Source organism: Astyanax mexicanus, chromosome 13 (assembly GCF_023375975.1).
Source record: "Astyanax mexicanus isolate ESR-SI-001 chromosome 13, AstMex3_surface, whole genome shotgun sequence".
NCBI classification, from domain to species: Eukaryota; Metazoa; Chordata; class Actinopteri; order Characiformes; family Acestrorhamphidae; genus Astyanax; species Astyanax mexicanus.
In genome coordinates, this window is record NC_064420.1 from 21,736,263 (window position 1) to 21,757,014 (window position 20,752).

Genomic DNA, 20,752 nt, shown 5'->3' on the forward strand with positions numbered 1-20,752 from the left:
ACCAGAATAAAGATATAATAACATTCATATCCAGACTAAAGTTCTAATAATATTAATGTCTAGAAAGAAGTTCTAATAATATTAATATCCAGTATGATCTTCTAATAACATTAATATACAGTACAACGTTCTAATAACATTCATATACAGTACATATTTCTAACAATAGAAATATTGACAATTAAGTTCTAAGTTCTATTATCCAGTATGTGCAGTTTCTATTGTGTAATTACACAATAAAACAAGTCAGCGGTTTCTTTTCCAAAGCAGTCACATTTATTGGCCTCCTCTATGCACACTGACTAAGCTGTCAGACAGCTTCAGGGAAAATGTACAACAGGATTCTCCAACAAGTTTACTAAAAATAAATACAAGACTCATCCTCAGACAGCTCAAAAATATATACAAAGGCTTGTAATTAATGTAAACTTCTGAAATCATTATATTTTTTACCAAAGAAACATCATCGTACATTTGAAAAAGGTCATTATTTACAAATCTGTACAAAAACATACAAAACTGATGCTTTACTGCTTGTTCGGAGCGAGACGCAACTCGTACCAGTACAGAGACCGAACACCACGACCCTCGTCTTCCTCACTGAAAAGTGACTACTGGTGAAATGGTGGAATTCAACGAGTTTGTGCACCAGTTTAACTCCTACACTTTTTATTTGGTGCACAAATGTAGATTTGAACAGATTAAAAATCTAGTTTTAATTCATTTTAATTTTGTTTTTGTTTGTTTTCCAAATGCATTTAAAAACAGTCTCGTGTAGAAATCCTCTATAAATAGTTTCAGGTACAGCATAAGACAAAATACACTTCACATAATCCACTATATCAGTGCAATACCACGATTACATTTGTTGGAATGATTCTGGTACCTCCACTGCACCCCTTTGTGTGAACCGGTTTCAGTGTAAACTGACAGTAAACCAGCTCTGGAAGTCACAACGCCACAGTCAGATATGTAGAACTTTAACTGCCTTCACCTTGTTCCCTTTGTACTCGTGTCTGCCTGCTGGCAGTTTTAATAATTTACCAGCTTATAAATAAAGTGTAAATGTACCGGTAAAAAAAAAATCCACTTAGACAGTCAGGCCCTGTTCACACCTGTTTACATACACATATGGATCTGGTCTGGTCTGATGTGGTCATAAGCTGGGAGCACACATTGTGAACACATGAAGACACGAACAGGGTTCAATAATTCTACAGTATTAAAAAAAAAACAGCATGTAGCATTTAATGATGTTATAATTGCTCAATACTGTAAAAACACAAAGAAATGTGATACATTTTTTGTGCACTAAAATCAGTCAAAATAGAAGAAAATCCAGTATTGGAAGAACTTGGCTGATAATGTAATAAATCGTCCACATTTTTGAGTTTTTTCTTCAGATTTTCATGTTGATACTTTGTAATATATTGTGAAATTATTGAGTTGTATTAGATTTATGATTGATTTAAGTGCACCCTTGTGATATGCTTCTATTATTATAGTATAGTACAGTATCCACATTTTTCACCTTTAAAAACTCAACTGCATCAAACGATCCCTTAGCAATGCCATAGAACCACTTTTCGGTCAATAAAGAACCATGTTTGTAACAGAGATTAACAGAGTAAATGTGAAGAACCTTAAAATCATTCTTTAGATCTTTTTCACTCTCAAACATCTAATTTATTAATGTTTTACAGCCCACCTGTGTTCATATCATTTGATGGATGTTGACACCGGTCGTGAACAAGGCCTGAGTGCCTTTCTCCTGCACCTTTTCTTCAGCCACTGTTTTTTTTAGCTCAATTTTAAACCACAAGATCAGTCCAGTCGACCCTTGTGGTCTGCAGTCCAAACATAGTGATTTAACAGGACCATTAAAATTAGCTTATACCGTTGTTACATTGTTATAATTTCCTCTAAAGTGGTTAACATTTGTGTTCTGCACCAGTGTTCACTTCAATAAAGCTTCATCATCTGATGATAAAACATTTAATGTTAAAAAAACTAAATAAATAAAATTTGTGATCCTTAAAATCTGGCCCTAAAATTTTATAGTTAGCCATAGTCTTATCTTCTCAAGGTTCTGCTTTAGGTTCTTTTTACTTTGTACCAAGAATGAAAAGAGAATAAGGAGATATACAGCTTTGGAAAAAAATGAAGAGACCACTTCAGTTCTGAATCAGTTTCTCTGATTTTGCTATTTATAGGTATATGTTTGAGTAAAATGAACATTGTTGTTTTATTCTATGAACTACAGATAACGTTTCTCCCAAATTCCAAATAAAAATATTGTCGCTTAGAGCATTTGTTTGCAGAAAATGAGAAATGGCTGAAATAACAAAAATGATGCAGAGCTTTCAGACTTCAAATAATGCAAAGAAAACAAGTTTAGTTGCCATGTTCTCCTCCACCAGTCTTACACACTGCTATTGGATAACTTTATGCCACTCTTGGTGCAAAAATTCAAGCAGTTCAGCTTGGTGTGATGGCTTGTGATCATCCATCTAAAATCAAAGACAAACCTCATAATTTTTAAGTGTTCTCTTATTTTTTTTTTTTTTCCAGAGCTGTATGTTTAGTTCAAAATGTTCTTCAATGAGCTTCATAAGTTTTTCTGCGATTCTCAATTCCCAAATAGTGACCAATCCATCAGATCTTCAATTCTCATTCCCTACTTCAAGTATGGGTGTCCAGCACAGCTTGGATCTGAGGCGCCTTCTAAACCTTCCAATGGATATATCTCTTGAGCCGTATCCAGTGTCTCATATTAAGGAAACCACCAAACTAACCATTTGGACATTAACCGCCATTTGGACTTAAACTGCGTATCCTTGGCTTAAATGATAGTATTGATTAATCAGTCATTTAATGATAAATGATCGAGACGACACAAAAACAAGAACGAAACTGTCTAAAAACGTCCATCTAAACACTTAGAGAAACCTACACTGAAGACTTGCTTTATCTCTCATTCAGACATGACTTTACACCTTAGTTTGTTTAAACTTTTAGGGATTTGAACCCCCTCAGTCTTGCATCACATCATATTCACTGCATATCCCAAAAGGCTTTTTCCTTCCTCTCAAACCTGTCGCTTCAACCACTTCTGAATCTTCCTCCTTTCCTTCTCAACTTTGCAGAATCAGTCTAAACTCCTGCTTCTTCCTCCCGCACATCTGTAAAGCCTGACCCAAAATCTATCCTTCTGCACTGTATTTTTAAACCTCGCTCCACTTCTCCCGCTGTTTGTTGCTTTTGTCCGTCGTTTCTGAAGGTTCACGCCAAACAAGAGGCCAAGAACTGAACATATACCGACTTGTTTGGAAGGAGAAATCACGGATTTGACAGGACCACACACAAAGTAATGTCACAGTCACTCCACATATGTGCAAGACAAATTCAAGTGACGATATTTTGACCACAAACACATTATTTTGTAATAAACGGTCACCACTGTGCCTGGATATTCACTGCATGCAGTTATGTAAATGGCCACTAGGGGAAAAAACTACCAAACTGTTCCAACATAGGCTACGTTCACATTTCAAGCCGCAAGCCATATTGCTAAAATCTGATTTTTTGCTTAGATCAGATTTGGCTATCTTGACGGTTCACATTCGCAAATGTAAATGACCTGTATCTGTTTGTAATGTGAACAAATCTGGCACATTGATACGTGTTAAAATTTCGCCTTATTCACAACCAACAACGAAAAACGTTATATTTGAGAGACGACTCGTAACTTTATAAAGGGAAATGGATGCAATTGTTAGCAGCTCATATGTAGAGCATCGAGGAGGTGATAAAAAAAAGGCCAGGCAGTTTGCTTTTGCTGTTTTTTTTTTGCAGCTATAGCTGCACAGCTGCACCAAGAGATGAGTAGGTTTGAGAGAGAAGCATGTAGTGCTAATGCTAATGTGTAAAAGAAAAAAAAAGACACATGAAATTTGATTTGACCGTTTACATTCATGTCGCATGTTCATGATCAGATACGTATCTGATTAGGACTACATATGAAAGTGCCTCAAATTTGGTTTGAAAAAATCGGATTTGGCACATTCACACAGCCATAAAAAAATCAGATCTGAACCACATTGAGCAAAAAATCAGATTTGAGTCACTTCAGCCTGGTAATGTGAACGTAGCCTTGAAGACACTCATGTTTAAACACACATTAAGGGTAGATTTGGAATCGAAGGGTTTATGGTTTATTACTGCAGTACTCCAAATTAAAAAATTCTGTATTATTCGCTACTAAATTTCACATTCGAGATCGAAATAGCTGATTGGCTGTGCTAACATCTGGCTGTAAACAACATTAGTGCTTTTTGTCTTTTTTTGTCAGTAACAGTACAGTCAGTACAGTACAGTCAGTAAACAATCCCACTTTCTCCACTTTACTCTCATGTGTGATCTAAGCCACACCCACTTTTAGGTGTAATTAAGTAATTCATAAATTAGTTGTAGTATCATTCAGAAACTAGTGTTGGTATAAAAAAAAGTAGTCTGAATGATACCCAATCTCTACTGACCTATACTAAACACTACTGAACACAGTGATTAACAAGTGATCATAACTGGCTTCATGACTATTAATTAATGTGTTAATTATTGATTCATACTTTTGTACTACCGACTGTGCTTCTGGCCTGGGCTAATTAACATGTGCATATATTTAATTATCTACATATTTCTGTATTTAAGCCTGAATTCATCAAAACCAGAACATTGCATCTCTAAAATACCAACTTTACAGCAGAAGGGAAAACAAATCTAAACTTCTTAACTCAAATTAAATTAAAAAATGTTCCAAGTCATTTTGGAGCATTTCTATTGGTCCACTTGACTTTATGTCAATAATTATAAGTTAAAATTGTTAATAGTAATATGTTAAAAGTGAATTACAAAAAATGGAGATTAGCAATGCTTGAATTATTAAATAATTCATGACTACCTACTGCTACTTGTGGATAAGGAGGCTGGTTGAGGTAACTGGGCCATTTTTATGAAACATAGTTTTATATAATATTAATTTTTACTCTGTTAGCTAAGCTCCAATTTTGAAAAATGAAGACTTTATTTACCATATTTTTCGCACTATAAGGTGCACTTAAACTCCTTTATTTTTTTCAAAAATCATCAGTGCGCCTTTTAATCCTGTGTATATATATATGAATTTTACCAGTCAGGTTGTAAGGAGCAGTAAAGCCACTTTGCTAAAGTACAGCATTGTACAGGAGTTTCAGTTTAGTTCCCCAGCAACGGGGCTGGAGTATCATTAGCATTAGCTGCTAACTATGCTAAGCGCTAGCTTTTTTCAATTCAGAGGTTGGTATTATCGGCTTGTAGCCTACTGCTAACCCCGGCTAGTACGGCTGAAGCAGCATTAGCATTACCCGCTAACCACAGCACGAGCATTACCCACTAAACTGTGTGTTTATCTTGTTAAAACAAGCTAGCGGGATGAACCGCTAGCTAAAATCGCCCTGCACTCAGGGTTCCTCAGTGTAGCACTGTCAGCTTTACTGTCGGCGCTCTACTCTCCCAAATAAACAGTTTTCAGGTGAGAAATCTGTGTAGATTAGCACTCGTTTGAATTTAAAAGAAAATGTTTTTTGTACAAACTACAGTTTTGTTTACTTAACTTAGCTTTACAGGTCTCAACACTCGCTGAATTAGAAGGAAAAAATGGCGACACCTCTGTTCCTTACTAGTGTTTTATAATGCGCCTTAGAATACAGTCCACCTTAAGTATTAAAATGGACCAGAAAATATACACTTTTTGATAGTGCGCCTTATTGTGCAACAAAACATGGCAAATACATTTGATATATTTGAGGGACTGTTGAGCAGCAATAAAAAAAATGTCTGCAATGAAAAAAAATGTCTGCTTACTGATCTGTGCTGATTAAGCTGCTATACTTGATAAATTACTAGTTTGTGCATTATAATATTCTGCTTCTCTGTTTTTGCATACAACGCTAATTTAGTTTTTCTTTTTTTTTCTTTTTTTACAGAATTTTACTATAAAATTATATTTTGTTATTTTTTTTCTAAAATTCGAAAAAGAAGTGCAAACGTGTAAACCCATGAAACTTCCAAACACATGAGTTCTGGACTGTTTTTTGTTTTCTGAAATATTCTTTATAAAATATATTGTTCACTAAGCCGACTCATCACTGCTACTACAAGCACTGTAAAAGGCCACTATTTGATTGTCCTAGGATTCTCTACTATGGACACTTGCTTACGTACTCACCTAATAATGTACGTTTATTACTTAATGCCCATATACGTTTATACATATTAAGTTTAATTCGCTATTTGCAATAAGTTACAATACACATTAGTGGCGGAGTGATGTACTGCATATTTCTATCAGACAACTGTATGATATTTTGATATCATACTTGGTCAAATTTGAAATGTCAGTTTCAAAAATCGATAGTAAAACATGTCCCAGTCATACATAAAATGTGTGAAACAAGAACAATGGGCTACAAAAGGGTATAAACTTGGAGCAGGTTAAAATATATCATTTTCTTTAAAAGTTCAAAGGGATTTCTGGTTCTTGTTTAGTGGCTGATAGGAGGAGGTGCTTTTTTTTTTTCAAGAGGAACGATCATCATGGGGACTTCCGTCTGAGTTTTCCGTTTCTCCCTCAGAAATTGCTTGCATGGGTGCCGTGAACAGTCGGCTGCGTGTACTGTACCGACTGCTGTTTGCAGCTGGTGGTATCCTTGAACGGCCTTGTCTGGAAGAACCAAAGGCTTTTGTGGAGAACCCCTCCACGCTGACTTTTGGGAAGGGGCTTGGCAAATGCTCTGGGGTTCCCTCAGGAGACTGCAGCTGCATGGGAGAGGAGAGCTCCTCGGGTTGTTTGAAACTCTCTGACAGGGAGTCGCTGAAGCTTTTGGATGCAACAGGACTTTTTAGGATTTCTGTGGCAGACATGCGATAGCTGGAATCAGAGCGACTTCCCTTCTTCAGCAGCAGCAGTTTAAATTCCTCATTGGAGGTATTGGACTTTTTGGCACTCCTGTAAATTTGGCCTGGGGTCCGCTGGGAGCTGGTTGGAGTTGGTGGCGTAACAGGGGTGCTGGGAGAGGTGGCAGGGTTGCCAGATGAAGACGCACTCAGGCGACTCCGCACTGCTGCATCTCCAGAATCCTTTCTGCCAAGGACTTTTCTTTTTGACCTGAAATGACAAATAATGTTTTGACATGTTTCAAACAATGTTCGATTACTACTGACCAATTTTCAGTGAATAAAATTGAAAAGCTTACCTGTGTATCATGGCAAAGAGGTCCTCTGTTGTGCGGGATTTACTAGGAGAAAGGAAAACGCTATCCTCATCTGTTTTTGACTCGTCCATCAGGGGGGACACAACTGAATCACTAGGTGTGGATTCTGCAAAAAAAAAAAAATCTCTGGTTACTTCTAACAACTTTTTAGAACTGCCTAGCAGCTTGGACTTCTAAACACAAAATGTTCAAAAGAAAACGTCTTTTGATATTTTACAGATAGATTAATGCAACTAGTGACTAACCTTTACTAAAGTAGCCTTCTGTGTCTGTAGTTGACTCTTCTTCCATATTTTCCAGTGAGGCACTTCTGGTTGGAACACCTGATGTCAGGGTTTCCTTAACTTGGTTACTGGCATTGCTGATTGGATTAATTTGCAATGATTCCAGTGATGATCGATGGATAAAATCAGGCACTTTGTCTGATGTCTTCACTCTACCATGATGATCGGTCCCTGCGTGTTCTTCTTTTGCCTCAGTTTCTGTTTCTACACTGCTCTGCGAGTAGAACAAATCTGCTGAAGTGCTTGTCTCTTGGTCAGCAGGTACCTTTCGATCAACTGTATTCTCTGATATATCTGCTGTCGTCTCATCCCTGCTCTCCTGCTCAGATGTTGCTCTGAAAGCAGTCATGCTCCAAAGATGTGCTGGAGCTAACCTGTCATATCTGTTTCTAGCACCAAGATGGCTCACTAAGTTCCCAGACGCTGGTCCATCTGCAGAAGTGTTTAGTAATTCACAGTTTTCCTGAGACGAGGTTTCAGCGGTGAGGGGTCTGTAAGGTGGTGGCTTCCTGGTCTCGTTGAGTTTGCTACTTGTGGGCTCAGTGACAATAGTTACAGTGGGGCACTTGGGTCTCGTGGAAGCATCTGTACAAGGCCGATCACGGTTGCCTTCACCAGGTTTGCCAACTGAGCGTAGCTGCACTGAACTAAGCACCATTGGGGTGATTACCAATGGACTGGTGCTGTTAGTTTCGATGCTTGCATCTGATGAAGCTCCAGCCTCAGCCTTAGGTGCTACTACCTTCTGTTTGTTCTGGTGAAGGATGTGGTTCCTGTGGGTTGAAGGCTTGTTAGCATTGTGAAGGGCACTTAGGTCAAGATGAGTTGGAGGTATAATGGGAAGCTCAAGGTCTCTTTTAGAAGTGCGGTGCTGTAGTGAAGCAAGTGAAGACTTTCTTTCCGGGACTTTTGGTTTCCTCTTTACACCAGTTGGGGACAAAGGGTTTGGGTTTGGGAAGAAAGTAGAGGGCATAGAGGATGTTGGTGTCTCCGACTGGCTTGAGTACCCACTGGAAGGGGATGCAAGGCCTACTAGCTTCTCTGGTGAGGGCAGTCTAAATTCATTGTCAACCGATGGCAGTGAAGGAGTGGTGGCCCTCGAGCCAGACTGGGAAGTCTGCGACTCTGAGCTTTCCTGGGACTTTATGCATTCGATGACAGTCGTACCCGTAGCAGTGCTGGAGTTTGACAATGATCGGTAGGGATCGTTGGATTTCAAGTCATTAAGAAGCCAGAGATCTGCATAGTCAGACTGCACAGCTCCCCCATCCTTAAAGGAGTGTGTATCTGTGGAGCCAAGGGAAGCAACATCTGGAATCTCGCTAGAACTCTGCACACCCCAGGCTTCCACTGCCTCCTCACTTTCTGGCTGATCATAAAGGTCACTCAACCCCAACTGCAACTTCTTCTCCTTGGAAGACATTGGTGGGTGTTGCTCAACAGTTATCTTTGGTTCATTAGTTTCTGGAGCTGGTCCAGCATGGCTGCTGATTTTCTTTAAGGATGAACTACGTTTTGGTGGCGCAGGCTTCACCTTTGGTTTCCTCAGAGAGAGATTATGTCTCCCAAGAGTGTGATTTCTGTACTCTTCCCTTTGCTGGTCCACCGATGCATAGTTGTAAGTGAAACTTTTGCTACCTTTAAGACCACAGTCAAAGTGCATGGAGGTATAGTAGCCTTCAGCATCCACAGAGAAGTATGACATGGTGTCAGCCTTTTCAGACGGAGGCTTATCTAAGCTCTCCAACGTGGCAATGCTAGTAAAACTGGGGCAATCGAGGCAGCCGTCCGCTTCTCTAGAGCGTCCAGGGCTGAAATCCTGCTGGCAGGATGCGTTGTACCTATGTTGGGGATAGCTCCACTCGCCCTCGCTTGCAGTGCTGACTCCAGCGTCATCCAGCATGTCAGTTGCAGTGGAAGTAAAAGACCCTGTTCTGTGACCCCGGGGACCTTGAAGCCTTTCCCCAGAGTAGGAATCAAGAACGAAGCCTGTAGGGTCTTCAATGGCATTATGAGCCGCATTTAGAGACAGTTCTGAGTCACAGTGTGAAGATCCCGTCAATGGGGGTGAGGCTGCCGGGGGAATTGTCTCGGATGTCTGAGAAGGGCATGTGGAGCTGCTACCACTCCAGTTGCCACTGGAAGACTGGTGGTCATCCTTGTGGTCCATTTGGCTGGTTAGTACACCAGCATTGGAGTGGATGGGGCTGCTGAAGGTATCAGAGCTAGATGAAATCTCACAACTATCCATGTCAGCTTTCCGAGGCAAACGAGACCGACCTCTTTCCATCCACACATGCTCTGGGCTCTCGGGGCGCTGCTTGAACTTTAAGCTACCTAGCTGCCGTTCTGTCGGTACCTGGTCATCAGTGCTTTCTCCTTCATCTTTCAGACTGTGCTTTCCAGGTCCCACAAGGAAGTCTTCTGCATCAAATGGGGAAAGTTCTTCCTCCTCTTCATCATCGTCGTCACTGTTGTCATGGCCTTCGTCAAGTAACCGGCCACTTTCACGTGGGAGGCTTCGGGAGCGCAAATGGGAGCCTATGTCGGCGGTAAACATTGTTTCTGAGCTTTCCGGCAGTGAAGAGATATTTCCTGTGGAATGGGAAAGAGGCAAAACGCCACTCTGGCCTCTCTGAGCTCGGATCCGTCTACGTGACGGTGCTGAAGCTACTATCAAGAGGTCATCTGTCTGGCATCCAGAGTCCCTAGTGTTAAGACGAGCGAGTATGAGGTCCTCCGGGCAAGTGTCAGAACTTGCATTCACGATTACTGTGCGTTCTCTAGCCACTGGAGACTCATCAGAATCTGTAAAAGGTAAGAAAACATCATTTGCAAACATTAGAACAGAAATTACAAGGCAGAAGATCACTGACTCATTCAAAGAAGCAATAATTTGTTAACTTGATGAGCCTGTTTAAGAGTAAGTGAAGCTGAAAGTGCACATTCAAAGAATTTCCTACGCTAAGCCTGGAAAAAAGAAATGTAGGTGGTAAATGGTTTACGTGCCTAAGTCTGGCTGCACTCGTCTGGGAATGCCTGTGATGGTTTTCCGTCTCCTCAGCTTCCGTCTTCTCTGTAGCACGGACTGCGAATGGACTAGCGAGCAGCGCACACTGGCTTCTCTGTCAAATCCGACCCCTGTGAAGAGCGCCAGACGTCAGAAGCTGCTCTCTGCCAAACACTCCCATCCCTCCTGTTTCTCACACTCGTGCCTCACAGAGGCTATTAACTCTAGCTGCTAACTGTGTCACATCTACTTTACATTCAGTGAAGCTGAGATGGGATTTGCCAAGACTTAACAAGTTAACTATCACAGAAAATACAAGAATACAGAAGTGTATGATTCACCGCTTATGTCGGATGGATTTTAGTTGCACAAAACTGCATCAGACACAATACACACAATAAACATCATGCAAGAGGAAGGGAGCAGTCACACAGAAAATGACTTTACAACATCAAACAATGCCATCTACACTAGCTTTAGCTGTGAATAGCTGTTAATAAAGATGGCTTAAAGAAATGCAGTGGACAAATATACTGGTTCTTTAAGATGGCTTAAAGAAATGCAGCGGACAAATATACTGGTACTGTAAGGCTGTAGATGTATGAGTAATATGTTATGTTATCTGCTTTTGATAACTTGTAAACAAGTAAACAGATGAAGTTGTTGTTGATGAAGCTTTTGGAAAAGACATTGTCATTACCTGCACTTCTCTGAGATGTGCTAACTTTGCTAATGATGAATGTGAGTTAGTAAGGGTGGGTTAGCTTTATGTATACGTGAAAGATATGATATTTTTTCCGTAATTGGCAGCGTTTTTTGTGAAGTCTACTTTGAAGCCCTCACTCCCGCACAGAGCAGATCAATTCGTTCCGCTCCTTTGTGATTTTAATGCAGCTAATTGGCATGCGTGGAGCAGTGTCTCAGAGCTTTGCATTTCCTGGCACCGGTTACGTACCCAGGACAACCACAAAGTCATCAGCTTTTATGTTGTGACTTGCAGATTTTATCTGCAACTTAGCTCTAGGTTTAATAACAGTTTCCCAAATGACACGCTATAATTAGGGTGCGGAATAAGTAGAATGTTGCTGTCAGATGTATGATAAGATATCCTAAGGACAGTGTTTAAGTGCAAAATCATAAAAAGCTCTAAAAATCTGTAAAACAGCAATTTTACAGAAGAAAACATGAAACTTCATAAGTTTCCAAAGTTATTCTAAAGCATTTTAATTAGGTTTCTTATGGTTGTTTTTTTTACCCGGTGTAAATACAGAACAACATCAACCAGAAAAAACACTAAAAAGTGATTATTTGGTGACCTGAACTCTGAATCTATCTCTCTCTCTCTCTCTCTCTCTTTTTTCTGGTGGTGGGTGGGTCTGGGGAGATGAGAGGTGAATAAATAGACACGTAAAAGAGTCTCACTGAGAAAGGCTGAAATCGCGGAGGAAGGCGCCGCAATGGAGACCTCCTCTGAAAACAATACATGCACAATTCAGTGCACTTCAATTCAAGATACGACTACAAACCTGTCTGTATAAAAAGGAGAACTGGGAGAACTCACAAAAACAGTCTTATTTATTTGTATTCAAACACCAGAATCTTAAAGCAACTGATGCCAATGAAAAAGCGTAATTGTCTTGTTTGCTAATACTAATAATTAGTTTGGCAATTCAATGACAAAATATACAAACAATCAAATTACACAGTTGACATACTTTGACATTTTGGCACAGTTCTGCAGTTCTCAAATCTACTGGGTTCTTGTGCTCAAGCTACTTTCTACATACCTGCATACCAGCACTGAGAAGGCGTGAACTAGCATTGAGAATGTGAGTCACAAATTGGAATTAAAATCAAATTAATTCGTTTGTAGGTTAAATGTTTACACCAGTCAGCCATTATATTCAAATCTAATATTGCCTAATATTATGGCTGCACGATATATCGTAGTCACATTGCAGGACGAATGGCCTCCATCAACATGGTTGGGCACGTGCTTGTAAAAGCTGATTCAGCACAGTTTTTCACAGATATTTCCAGTTTCATCTGAATTCACGCTTTTAATTCCAGATAAACGCTCTTAATTACCTTTTAAAAAGCCATTTTCATGCCTGATTAAAGGGCCCATTACTGTTGTTTTACTGTTTTTTTTTTGGGTGCTTGGTGCTGACTCAGCTCTTAATCGGCCCATACGCGAGACAGCACGTGAGTGGGGGCAGGGCTTTATTATTTAATATTGTGATATATATCATAAAAAAAGAACATTTGCAATGTAAAATATTTCCAATATCGTGCAGTCCTAGCCAAAAGTTACCTACTAAAGGTGACCTCACCCTGAATAGCACAGCATCCCATGCAGATAATATTGTGATGTCCAGGCACACAAATCCAGACAAATCCAGTTATTTTAAACAGATCTGATTTTTGGACTCCCATGAGCAACAATGAATTGTGGGATTCCATAATAATCCTGTTGCTGGCATCCTGCTTGTTCTGACCACTGCTTACCGGTAACAGCCTACAAAACTAGTTTGGTGTTATGAAGCTGTCCTGGAGTCAAAAAAGTGTTAGTGTTATGGCTGACTGGTGGTATATTTAGACAACATCATTATACAGTGAGTTTAGTGATATTGGTGTTCTATTGGTGCGTTGACTGGTAAGTCCAGTTAGGATCACACTTACCCGTGACGTTGATGGGGATGACACAGGAGCTGACGGCCTGCGAGTGGATCTTCATCCTGTCCTCAGGGGTGGGCAGCGGCAGTGTTCCGCTCCAGTTGGTCTGTTTATCCAGTGTGGTGGGCACGTTAGGGATGGGGACCTTGGGCCGGTGGCCTAGAGCCACGCCCTCAGAGTCTGGGTCATCCACAGCCTGGACAATAGAAACCCAGTGAGAACAGTGCAGGACTGCTGGAGGCGGGGTTGGAGGCTTAGTGGTTTCATGTGGGGGCTGTTTAGATTAGTTTCAGACGTTTCAGATGTAAAAGAGGCTCAAACTCAGAGTCAGTTTTTGTTCACCTTTATAGAAGTTTGGGCATCAAAGTAATTAAAACTTTTTTATTTAATTTATTTTTTAAGTTTGAGGGTGCATTGTGTTAGTATCTAAACTATGTTGGAGAAAGCTTTCTAAAATGTCCGAAATGTTCTCACTGTTTACAATAGTTTTTTTGCTTGTTTCTGGTTGCACTTTAACCACAAAGGGGAAGTTTAAGTGAAAACTAAATAAATAAAAACTTGTTTTTAACTATTTCTTTGTCATCTGTAGTTTAATTTTTAGTAGGGAAAAAACGATTAGCTCAACATCAGCTAGAAAAAAAAGATTATTTTAAAATCCTTTAGTTTTAGCCTCACTCTGAAAAGTGCTTAGTTGCTGCTCATTTATTTCTGGTACCACAGTCTGTTTTCATGCATGCACAGGCTAAAAAATCGAAGAATACTCTGGTGAGTAAACATGGACTGAAAAATCGGATTACTGAGAGCTAAAATCCAGCTCAGATCTATCTATCTTCACCTAATTTTTTTGACATTAGGCTGTTTACATGACTACTTGACTAATCAGATAAATGTAGTATCCTGATTATGAATGGATTTTTCTTTCAATAAATACAAACCCACTCAGCGTATTATTATAGATTTGAAGAAAAAAAAAATATTCTAGAAAGTCATAGTGGAGGGATACTGCAAAGCATCTGTGCTAAAAAGTAGTCCCCAATAAAAAAAGTATAAATAACCAAAACGCTACTTCTGTGTGGATGGGAGGCCAAAACACAGACAAAAAACTTTGCCATTTTTATAAATATTGAGATATATGTGAACAGGGCAATTTCTGATCCAGTCATAATGATTTACAATGGTGGTGCATAGAACCAGACAACACATAAACATCTAAAAGCTTCCTCAAAGAAAGTTATTAATGCAAATGTTTAAGAATACTCAGGTTTATGACTGACACAGTGTTCAATAAGAGTTTAGAGAGATTTAGATTTTAGATCTAAAACATTGTTTTAAAAATCGCATAAGATTACAATGGTGGAGGAATACATGCAGTGAATAGTGCAGCAAAAAATGGATGTCCAGACCTGACTCAACAAAACACGACTGGGGCCAATCTAGACATAATTTAATGAATCAACTATTTAATTTAAGATTTAATGCGAGACTTCAGGGTTTTAACTACAGTGTCCTCAAGACACCATTAACGGGCATTACTGCCCAGCTGACAGCACTGAGGAGAGTTCTCACAAGGTCAGTTTTTAGAATCTGCAGTGTAAAACTAGTTTACAGTGGAGCATGAAAATATAACATAATATCTAAAACTGACCCCAAAGAAATTGTACGTTTAGATTTGTCACTATTTTACCATTAGTACCATTCCATATAAAACTCAAGTAGTCAAGTGTGGTACCACTGGTGAGTTTAAACAATAAATAAAATAGCTATTTTTTTGTTACCTGGTTTCATTCATTAGTAGGTTTCTATAGACTGTCCCCAAACCTGATTTAAAATATGTCAAAATAACACTGCATAGCACATAACTGTAAACATGTATCAGTGTTTCCAATTAAAGGTTTACAAAAATACTGTCAGATGAATGAAAATCCTTGACTCTGAGTTTGAGACAAAGTATGGCTTTGAAAAACAGTGAACATCAGTAAATTCAACAGAAGATTCTGTAGAAGAAGAATGAAGGAACACAGAGAGAAGTTATCAGCAGCAGCAGCAGAAACTGGAGGGGCTTTAGTAAGTTCCATCCTGCAGAAGCACTGAGGTCTCTGTACACGTAGCAGGTTAGCGCTCAATGCTAGCATGTCCTGAGGAAAGCTCACAGTGGCAGATACCTCTGTCATAACATTAAGAGGATTCTGAAATGGTAGAACGAGCATCACTCTGAACTCTACCTCTCTCTCTCTCTGATTGGTTAAAAAGCTAATAGTGGTGTAAAAGTTAATATACACACTTACCTTCGGATGTGAACCGAGTGATAGTTAGATAGTTAGAGTGTGTGAGGAGAGGCGGCTGAGCCTGTCACCATTCAACGTGTACACACACACACACACACAGTGTTAAAGCGAGCTGTGATTTAGAGTTATTGGGTGAGTTCTGTCTGTGTGAGTGTGTGTGTGTGTGTGTGTGTGTGTCTGGTTGGCCCAATGAAGGCCTCACAATAAGCAGTTTCCATGAAGCAGTGGGTTACCTCGGAAACCTCTCCCAAAGTGAGGGGAAGGAGTGAGAAAGAGGGAAAAAGAGAGAGAGCAAATGTCTATGTGTGTGTGAGAGAGAGAGAGAGAGAGAGAGAGAGCAAAAGAGAGTGTGTGTGTGTGACAGAGAGAGAGAGAGAGAGAGAGAGAGAAAAAGAGGTTTGAGTGTCTGTGAGATAGCGAGCGAGAGAGGGACACAGAGAGAGAGAGAGAGTGAAAGTGTATGTGTGCGAGAAAGAATGGAAGGGCAAGTGTGGTGCACAGAAAGAGAGAGAAAGAGAGAGAGAGGTGTGAGATCAGCAGTGTAAAAAGAGATAAAGAGAGGTAGAGAACAGAAAGTGTGTGTGAAAGAGACAGAGAGAGAGAAAAAATGACAAGTGTGATACACAGAGGGAGAGAGAAAAAGAAAGAAAGAAAGAGGTTTGAGTGTGTGTGAGAGAGAAAGAGTGAGAGAGAGTGTGTGTGACAGAGAGAGAGAGAGAGAATTTGTGTGGCAGAGAGAGAGAGAGAGAGAGAGAGAGAAGAAGAAAAGGAAATAAAGTGAGAGGTAGAGAAAAAGACAGTGTGTGTCAAAGCGACAGAGGGAGAGAAAGAAATGGCAAGAGTGATACACAGAAGGAGAGAGAAAGAGAAAGAGTGATAGACGAAAAGGAGATAAAGTGAGAGGTAGAGAAAAAGACAGTGTGTGTGAATGGTGAATGAGAGACAGAGAGAGAGAAAGGAAGGGCAAGAGTGATACACATAAAGCGTAGTTGGAGAGGGAGAGAGGGAGAAAGAAAGAAAAAAAGAGAGGAAAAGACCAAGATAAAAGAAAGAGGGGGAAACAGAGAGGGGCAAAAAAAAGGCAAAAGGGGGCACTATCTGGCTCTCAGCCAAAAGCCACTTTCAGCTTAGGGGGGGGTGGGGGGGGTGAAGGAATTCCATTCATGAAGTTCAGAGAGAGAGAAGGCCAGAGAGTGGATGAGAGAGGGAGAGAGAGGGAGAGCGAGAGAGGGAAAGAGAGGGCGAGAGAGAGAGGGAGAGAGATAGAGGGCGAGGGTGGGGGTGGGTAAACGTGTGACAGATACTTCTGTAAAGGAACAATAAAAGAAAGGGTTCCTGCACAGAAAGAAGGGAAACTCCACTTACACTATTTTTTTGAACATTCAAAGTGTGTTTGGTGTGAGAAATATTGACCCCATCCACAATTCTATTTTTCAAATACTATATTTTCAGATATCTTTCTATTTTTAGGTTTATGTTTAAGTAAAATGAAGATTGTTGTTTTATTCTATAAATTGCAGACAACATTTCTCCCAAATTTCAAATAAAATATTGTCATTTAGAGCATTTATTTGCAGAAAATGAAAAATTAATTAACTGAAATAACAAGAAAGATGCAGAGCTTTCAGACCTTAAACAATGCAAAGAAAAGAAGTTTATATTCATACAGTTTTAAGAAATGTTCAGAAATCAATATTTGGTGGAATAACACTGGATTTTAATCACAGTTTTCATGCATCTTGGCATGTTCTCCTCCACCAGTCTTACACACTGCTTTTGGATAACGTTATGCCACTTCTGGTGCAAAAATTCAAGCAGATCAGCTTGGTTTGATGGCTTGTGATCATCCATCTTCCACTTGATTGTATGATTGTAGAGCTGTATTTGTGTTCAGTTCATTCCAATGTTTTGTTCCATTATCACAAGTGTTTAGGAATCTAAGTCGGTTCATGTCTCTACAATAATCCACAATTTCACACCAAACCACAACTCTGAATATGTTCATCCCAAAAACTGGATTATGAAGAGAGCTTGTAAATATTGTGTTTGAATTTGCTTTTAAAGGCTTCTACTAGATCAGAACACACTCCGCACCAACAAACACAGACAGACACACACTCAGGGGCCTTAACCTTCAAACCCTTCATTATGGAATTTGAGGCAAGCAGCAGGCCTCCGTTTCTGCGCACATGTGAGCTTTCCCCAAGACATTCCTCACATATTTAACTGACAGTCAACCCAGTGGAGAAAAGCAGAACAGCATTCATCCACACACTAGAGGAACTGCTGTATACACACACACACACACATGCAGAGAGCAAAGGAATTATAGAGAGGACTGAAGGTAGAATTAAGGGTTTAGTGATCAGAGTTTAGAGTACAGGAGAGTTTAGTTACTGGAGTTTGTGTTTAGAGGTAGAGTGTAGAGGTATGGTTTAGAGGTATATTTCAGGTAGGAATAATGGTAAGTTTTGAAGGAATGAGGTTTTATCCTTAGAGTTTAGGGTTTAAATAAAGGTGTCAGAAGTTTTGACATTCATTACTATGTAGCTAGAAGTATAGATACTAGGGTTTAAAATACGTCTGTAGAAGTTGAAGTATCAACTCAAGCTTTTTACTCTTTAAGTAAAAGTGTAAAAGTACTGCTTTCAAAACTACTTAAAGTATAAATGTAAAAGCTTAGGCAGTGCCGTGTGAGCTTCTTCCCAAAACACATTTTTCTAAAAGCCATAATGACTATATAATGCTATATTAAAACGTTCATGTTATATAATAAATCTGAGATGTACTATGCTACTAGGCTGTTTCAGCTGCATATATGCCCATACATTGAAAATGAATGCATTTATTACAATGCAATTATATTAAAAAAAGGAACATTTTGAGAGCTTGAGTTCTCTTGAGTTTATGTACAGATCATTTTCATATTAGACTACATACATCTAATTTGTTCTTGCTGGAGTGTGGGCGGGGCGTGACGTGTGCAGGCATGATGGATGGTGCATAAACCAATAGGGTTTCGGAATGGTATATGTTTATACTTCTCTACATCCAACCACAATCAGATTCACTCATCTGGATGGAGAGATTTTCCTGTATAGTTTTTTTTTTTATTTACAATGAGAATGAAAACAAGCTGTTAAAAGTTAAAAAGTAACAAGGCTATTTTTAAAATTTAAAAATTATTATGTGAAAATGTAACATTAGAAGTAAAAAGTATAGTAAACCAAAATTTCTACTTAATTAAGTCAAATGTTTGTATTACTTAACACCTTTGGGTTTAAATGTAGTATTTAGGTGTAACTAAATGATTTACATGCATGTTTAGAGAGCAGACATTAGGGTTCAGGTACAAGGTTTACATGTTAGGGGTTGGGGGGTAAGAACTAAGAATTCAGAGTGTCAATGTTAGTGTTTAAGGACTTGTAAAGTGTAAAAGACTTAAGGTGCAAGAATTCTCACACAAGGATTAAGCCTTGTTTTCCTTTCAATGGGAAACCTCCATTCAAAATGCTGTTTAGTCAAAGACAAGCCTTTAACCATGTCTGTTAAACTGCCCCTTAGAGTTCAGGGGTTAAAATGAAGGTAGTAGAGTTTAGCATTAAGTGTGCATGAATTAGGATTAAGAAAGTAGGGTTAGGGTATAGTATAAACCACTCCAGTGCTAGCAGCGACGACATGGCTGTACCTTTCTGCTCCATCTGGAGAATTGGCAACATTCAGTAGGGGTGGTGGATCTGGGACTCTCAAACTACAACACAAACACAAAGACAACACCACCACTATGAGTAAAGAGGGGTGAACAGGGCTGAAACATGTGAGGGGAACATGATGAACACAGACAGAAGACAGAATGTAGACCAGAACACCTTCATAATGACAGCAGGATGTGACAGGTTTACCTGTGTGCTTGCTACCTGCACTGCTGCATCCCTCACATCATCATCATCATCATCATCTTCCTCCTCCTCCTCCTACAGCATGATGGAGGAGGAAAACACACACACACACAAGCTGTAGAAAAGATGTCTGATAAATGAAGCTCCACTAGAGCTGGAATATGTTTACCTGAAGAGCTGCTATTACTTAATTGACAGGTATACAGACAGCTATTCTGACAATTAGAGTCAGATAGACAGATATTCAGTAAAATATATAGTAAGCCAGACAGAGAGTCAGTAAAGACTGTCAGATAGACAGACAGACAACGAAACAAATAGACAGACAAATTGGCTGTTCAAAACAGACAGAAAAAACAAACAAACAATCAGTCAGTCAGTCAGAGAGCCAGAAAAGCAAACAGACAGTAGGACAGACAGACTGTCAGTAAATCAATCAGATAGTTAGACACTCAAACAGAAAGACTAATTGTCCCACAGAGAGACAGTTATACAAATGCCCAGACATATAGACGGTCAGACAGACAGATAATACAAACAGCCAGAAAAATAATTAGACAGACAGATGGAAAGCGACTGTCAGATAGACAGACACAGAGAAACAGAGAGGCACACACTTAAAAAGTCAGCCAGACTGTTAGACAGACAGATAAACTGGCAGTCCAAAACTGATAGGTTGATAGACAAAATGACGAACAAATAGTCAGTCAGTCAGAGAGACAGACAGTCAGACAGATGGGTATTCAGACAGGTAGACAAACATTTAGACAGACTAATGCACTCAGGTAGACAGACAGACAAACAGACCGGCAGATAGACAGATATGCATACAGTCACATAGACAGGCATTCAGTAAAAAAGTCAGACAGACTATTAGTAAATCATCGGATGGATGGATGGATGGATGAATGGATGGATGGATGGATGGATGGATGGATGGAAAGACGGACTGTCAGTCAGTCAGACAAATGAATGTATAATCAAGTCAAGTCAAGTTTATTTATATAGCACATTTAAAAAGACAACGAGTGCCGACCAAAGTGCTGCACAAAGAGCTCATAAAACACAAACTTAATTTAGAACAACACAGAGAACTAGAGATAAAAACAATAAACAACAATAAAATACAACAATAAAAAGTACTAGCAATAAAAAAAAAAACATCATAAAAAGAGGAACCTGATAACAGGACAGAGTTGACCAAATCAAAACAGACAACTAACAGCGTGAACCACTCAGGACTCGAAAGCCTGAGAGAATAGATAGGTTTTGATTTGGTTTAAAGTAT

General features: G+C 39.4%; 1 protein-coding gene across 9 annotated transcripts in view; it reads right to left on the minus strand.

Moving 5' to 3' along the window:
• Positions 1-253: 253 nt before the first annotated feature.
• nhsa (Nance-Horan syndrome a (congenital cataracts and dental anomalies)) overlaps positions 254-20,752 on the minus strand; it is a 112,461-nt gene continuing 91,962 nt past the window's right edge. For 2 of the 9 annotated variants that reach the window (XM_022677507.2, XM_007234055.4), the window contains exons 4-11: positions 19,468-19,539; positions 19,254-19,316; positions 13,287-13,476; positions 12,027-12,074; positions 10,604-10,735; positions 7,556-10,402; positions 7,293-7,416; positions 254-7,204 (exon numbers count right to left, since the gene is read on the minus strand). In XM_022677507.2, coding sequence (XP_022533228.2) covers positions 6,616-7,204; positions 7,293-7,416; positions 7,556-10,402; positions 10,604-10,735; positions 12,027-12,074; positions 13,287-13,476; positions 19,254-19,316; positions 19,468-19,539 — 4,065 coding nt within the window. In that variant the 3' untranslated portion in view covers positions 254-6,615. The remainder of the gene's footprint in view (positions 7,205-7,292; positions 7,417-7,555; positions 10,403-10,603; positions 10,736-12,026; positions 12,075-13,286; positions 13,477-19,253; positions 19,317-19,467; positions 19,540-20,752) is intronic. The other 7 variants (XM_022677508.2, XM_049486379.1, XM_049486376.1 and 4 more) reach the window with 6 other exon arrangements.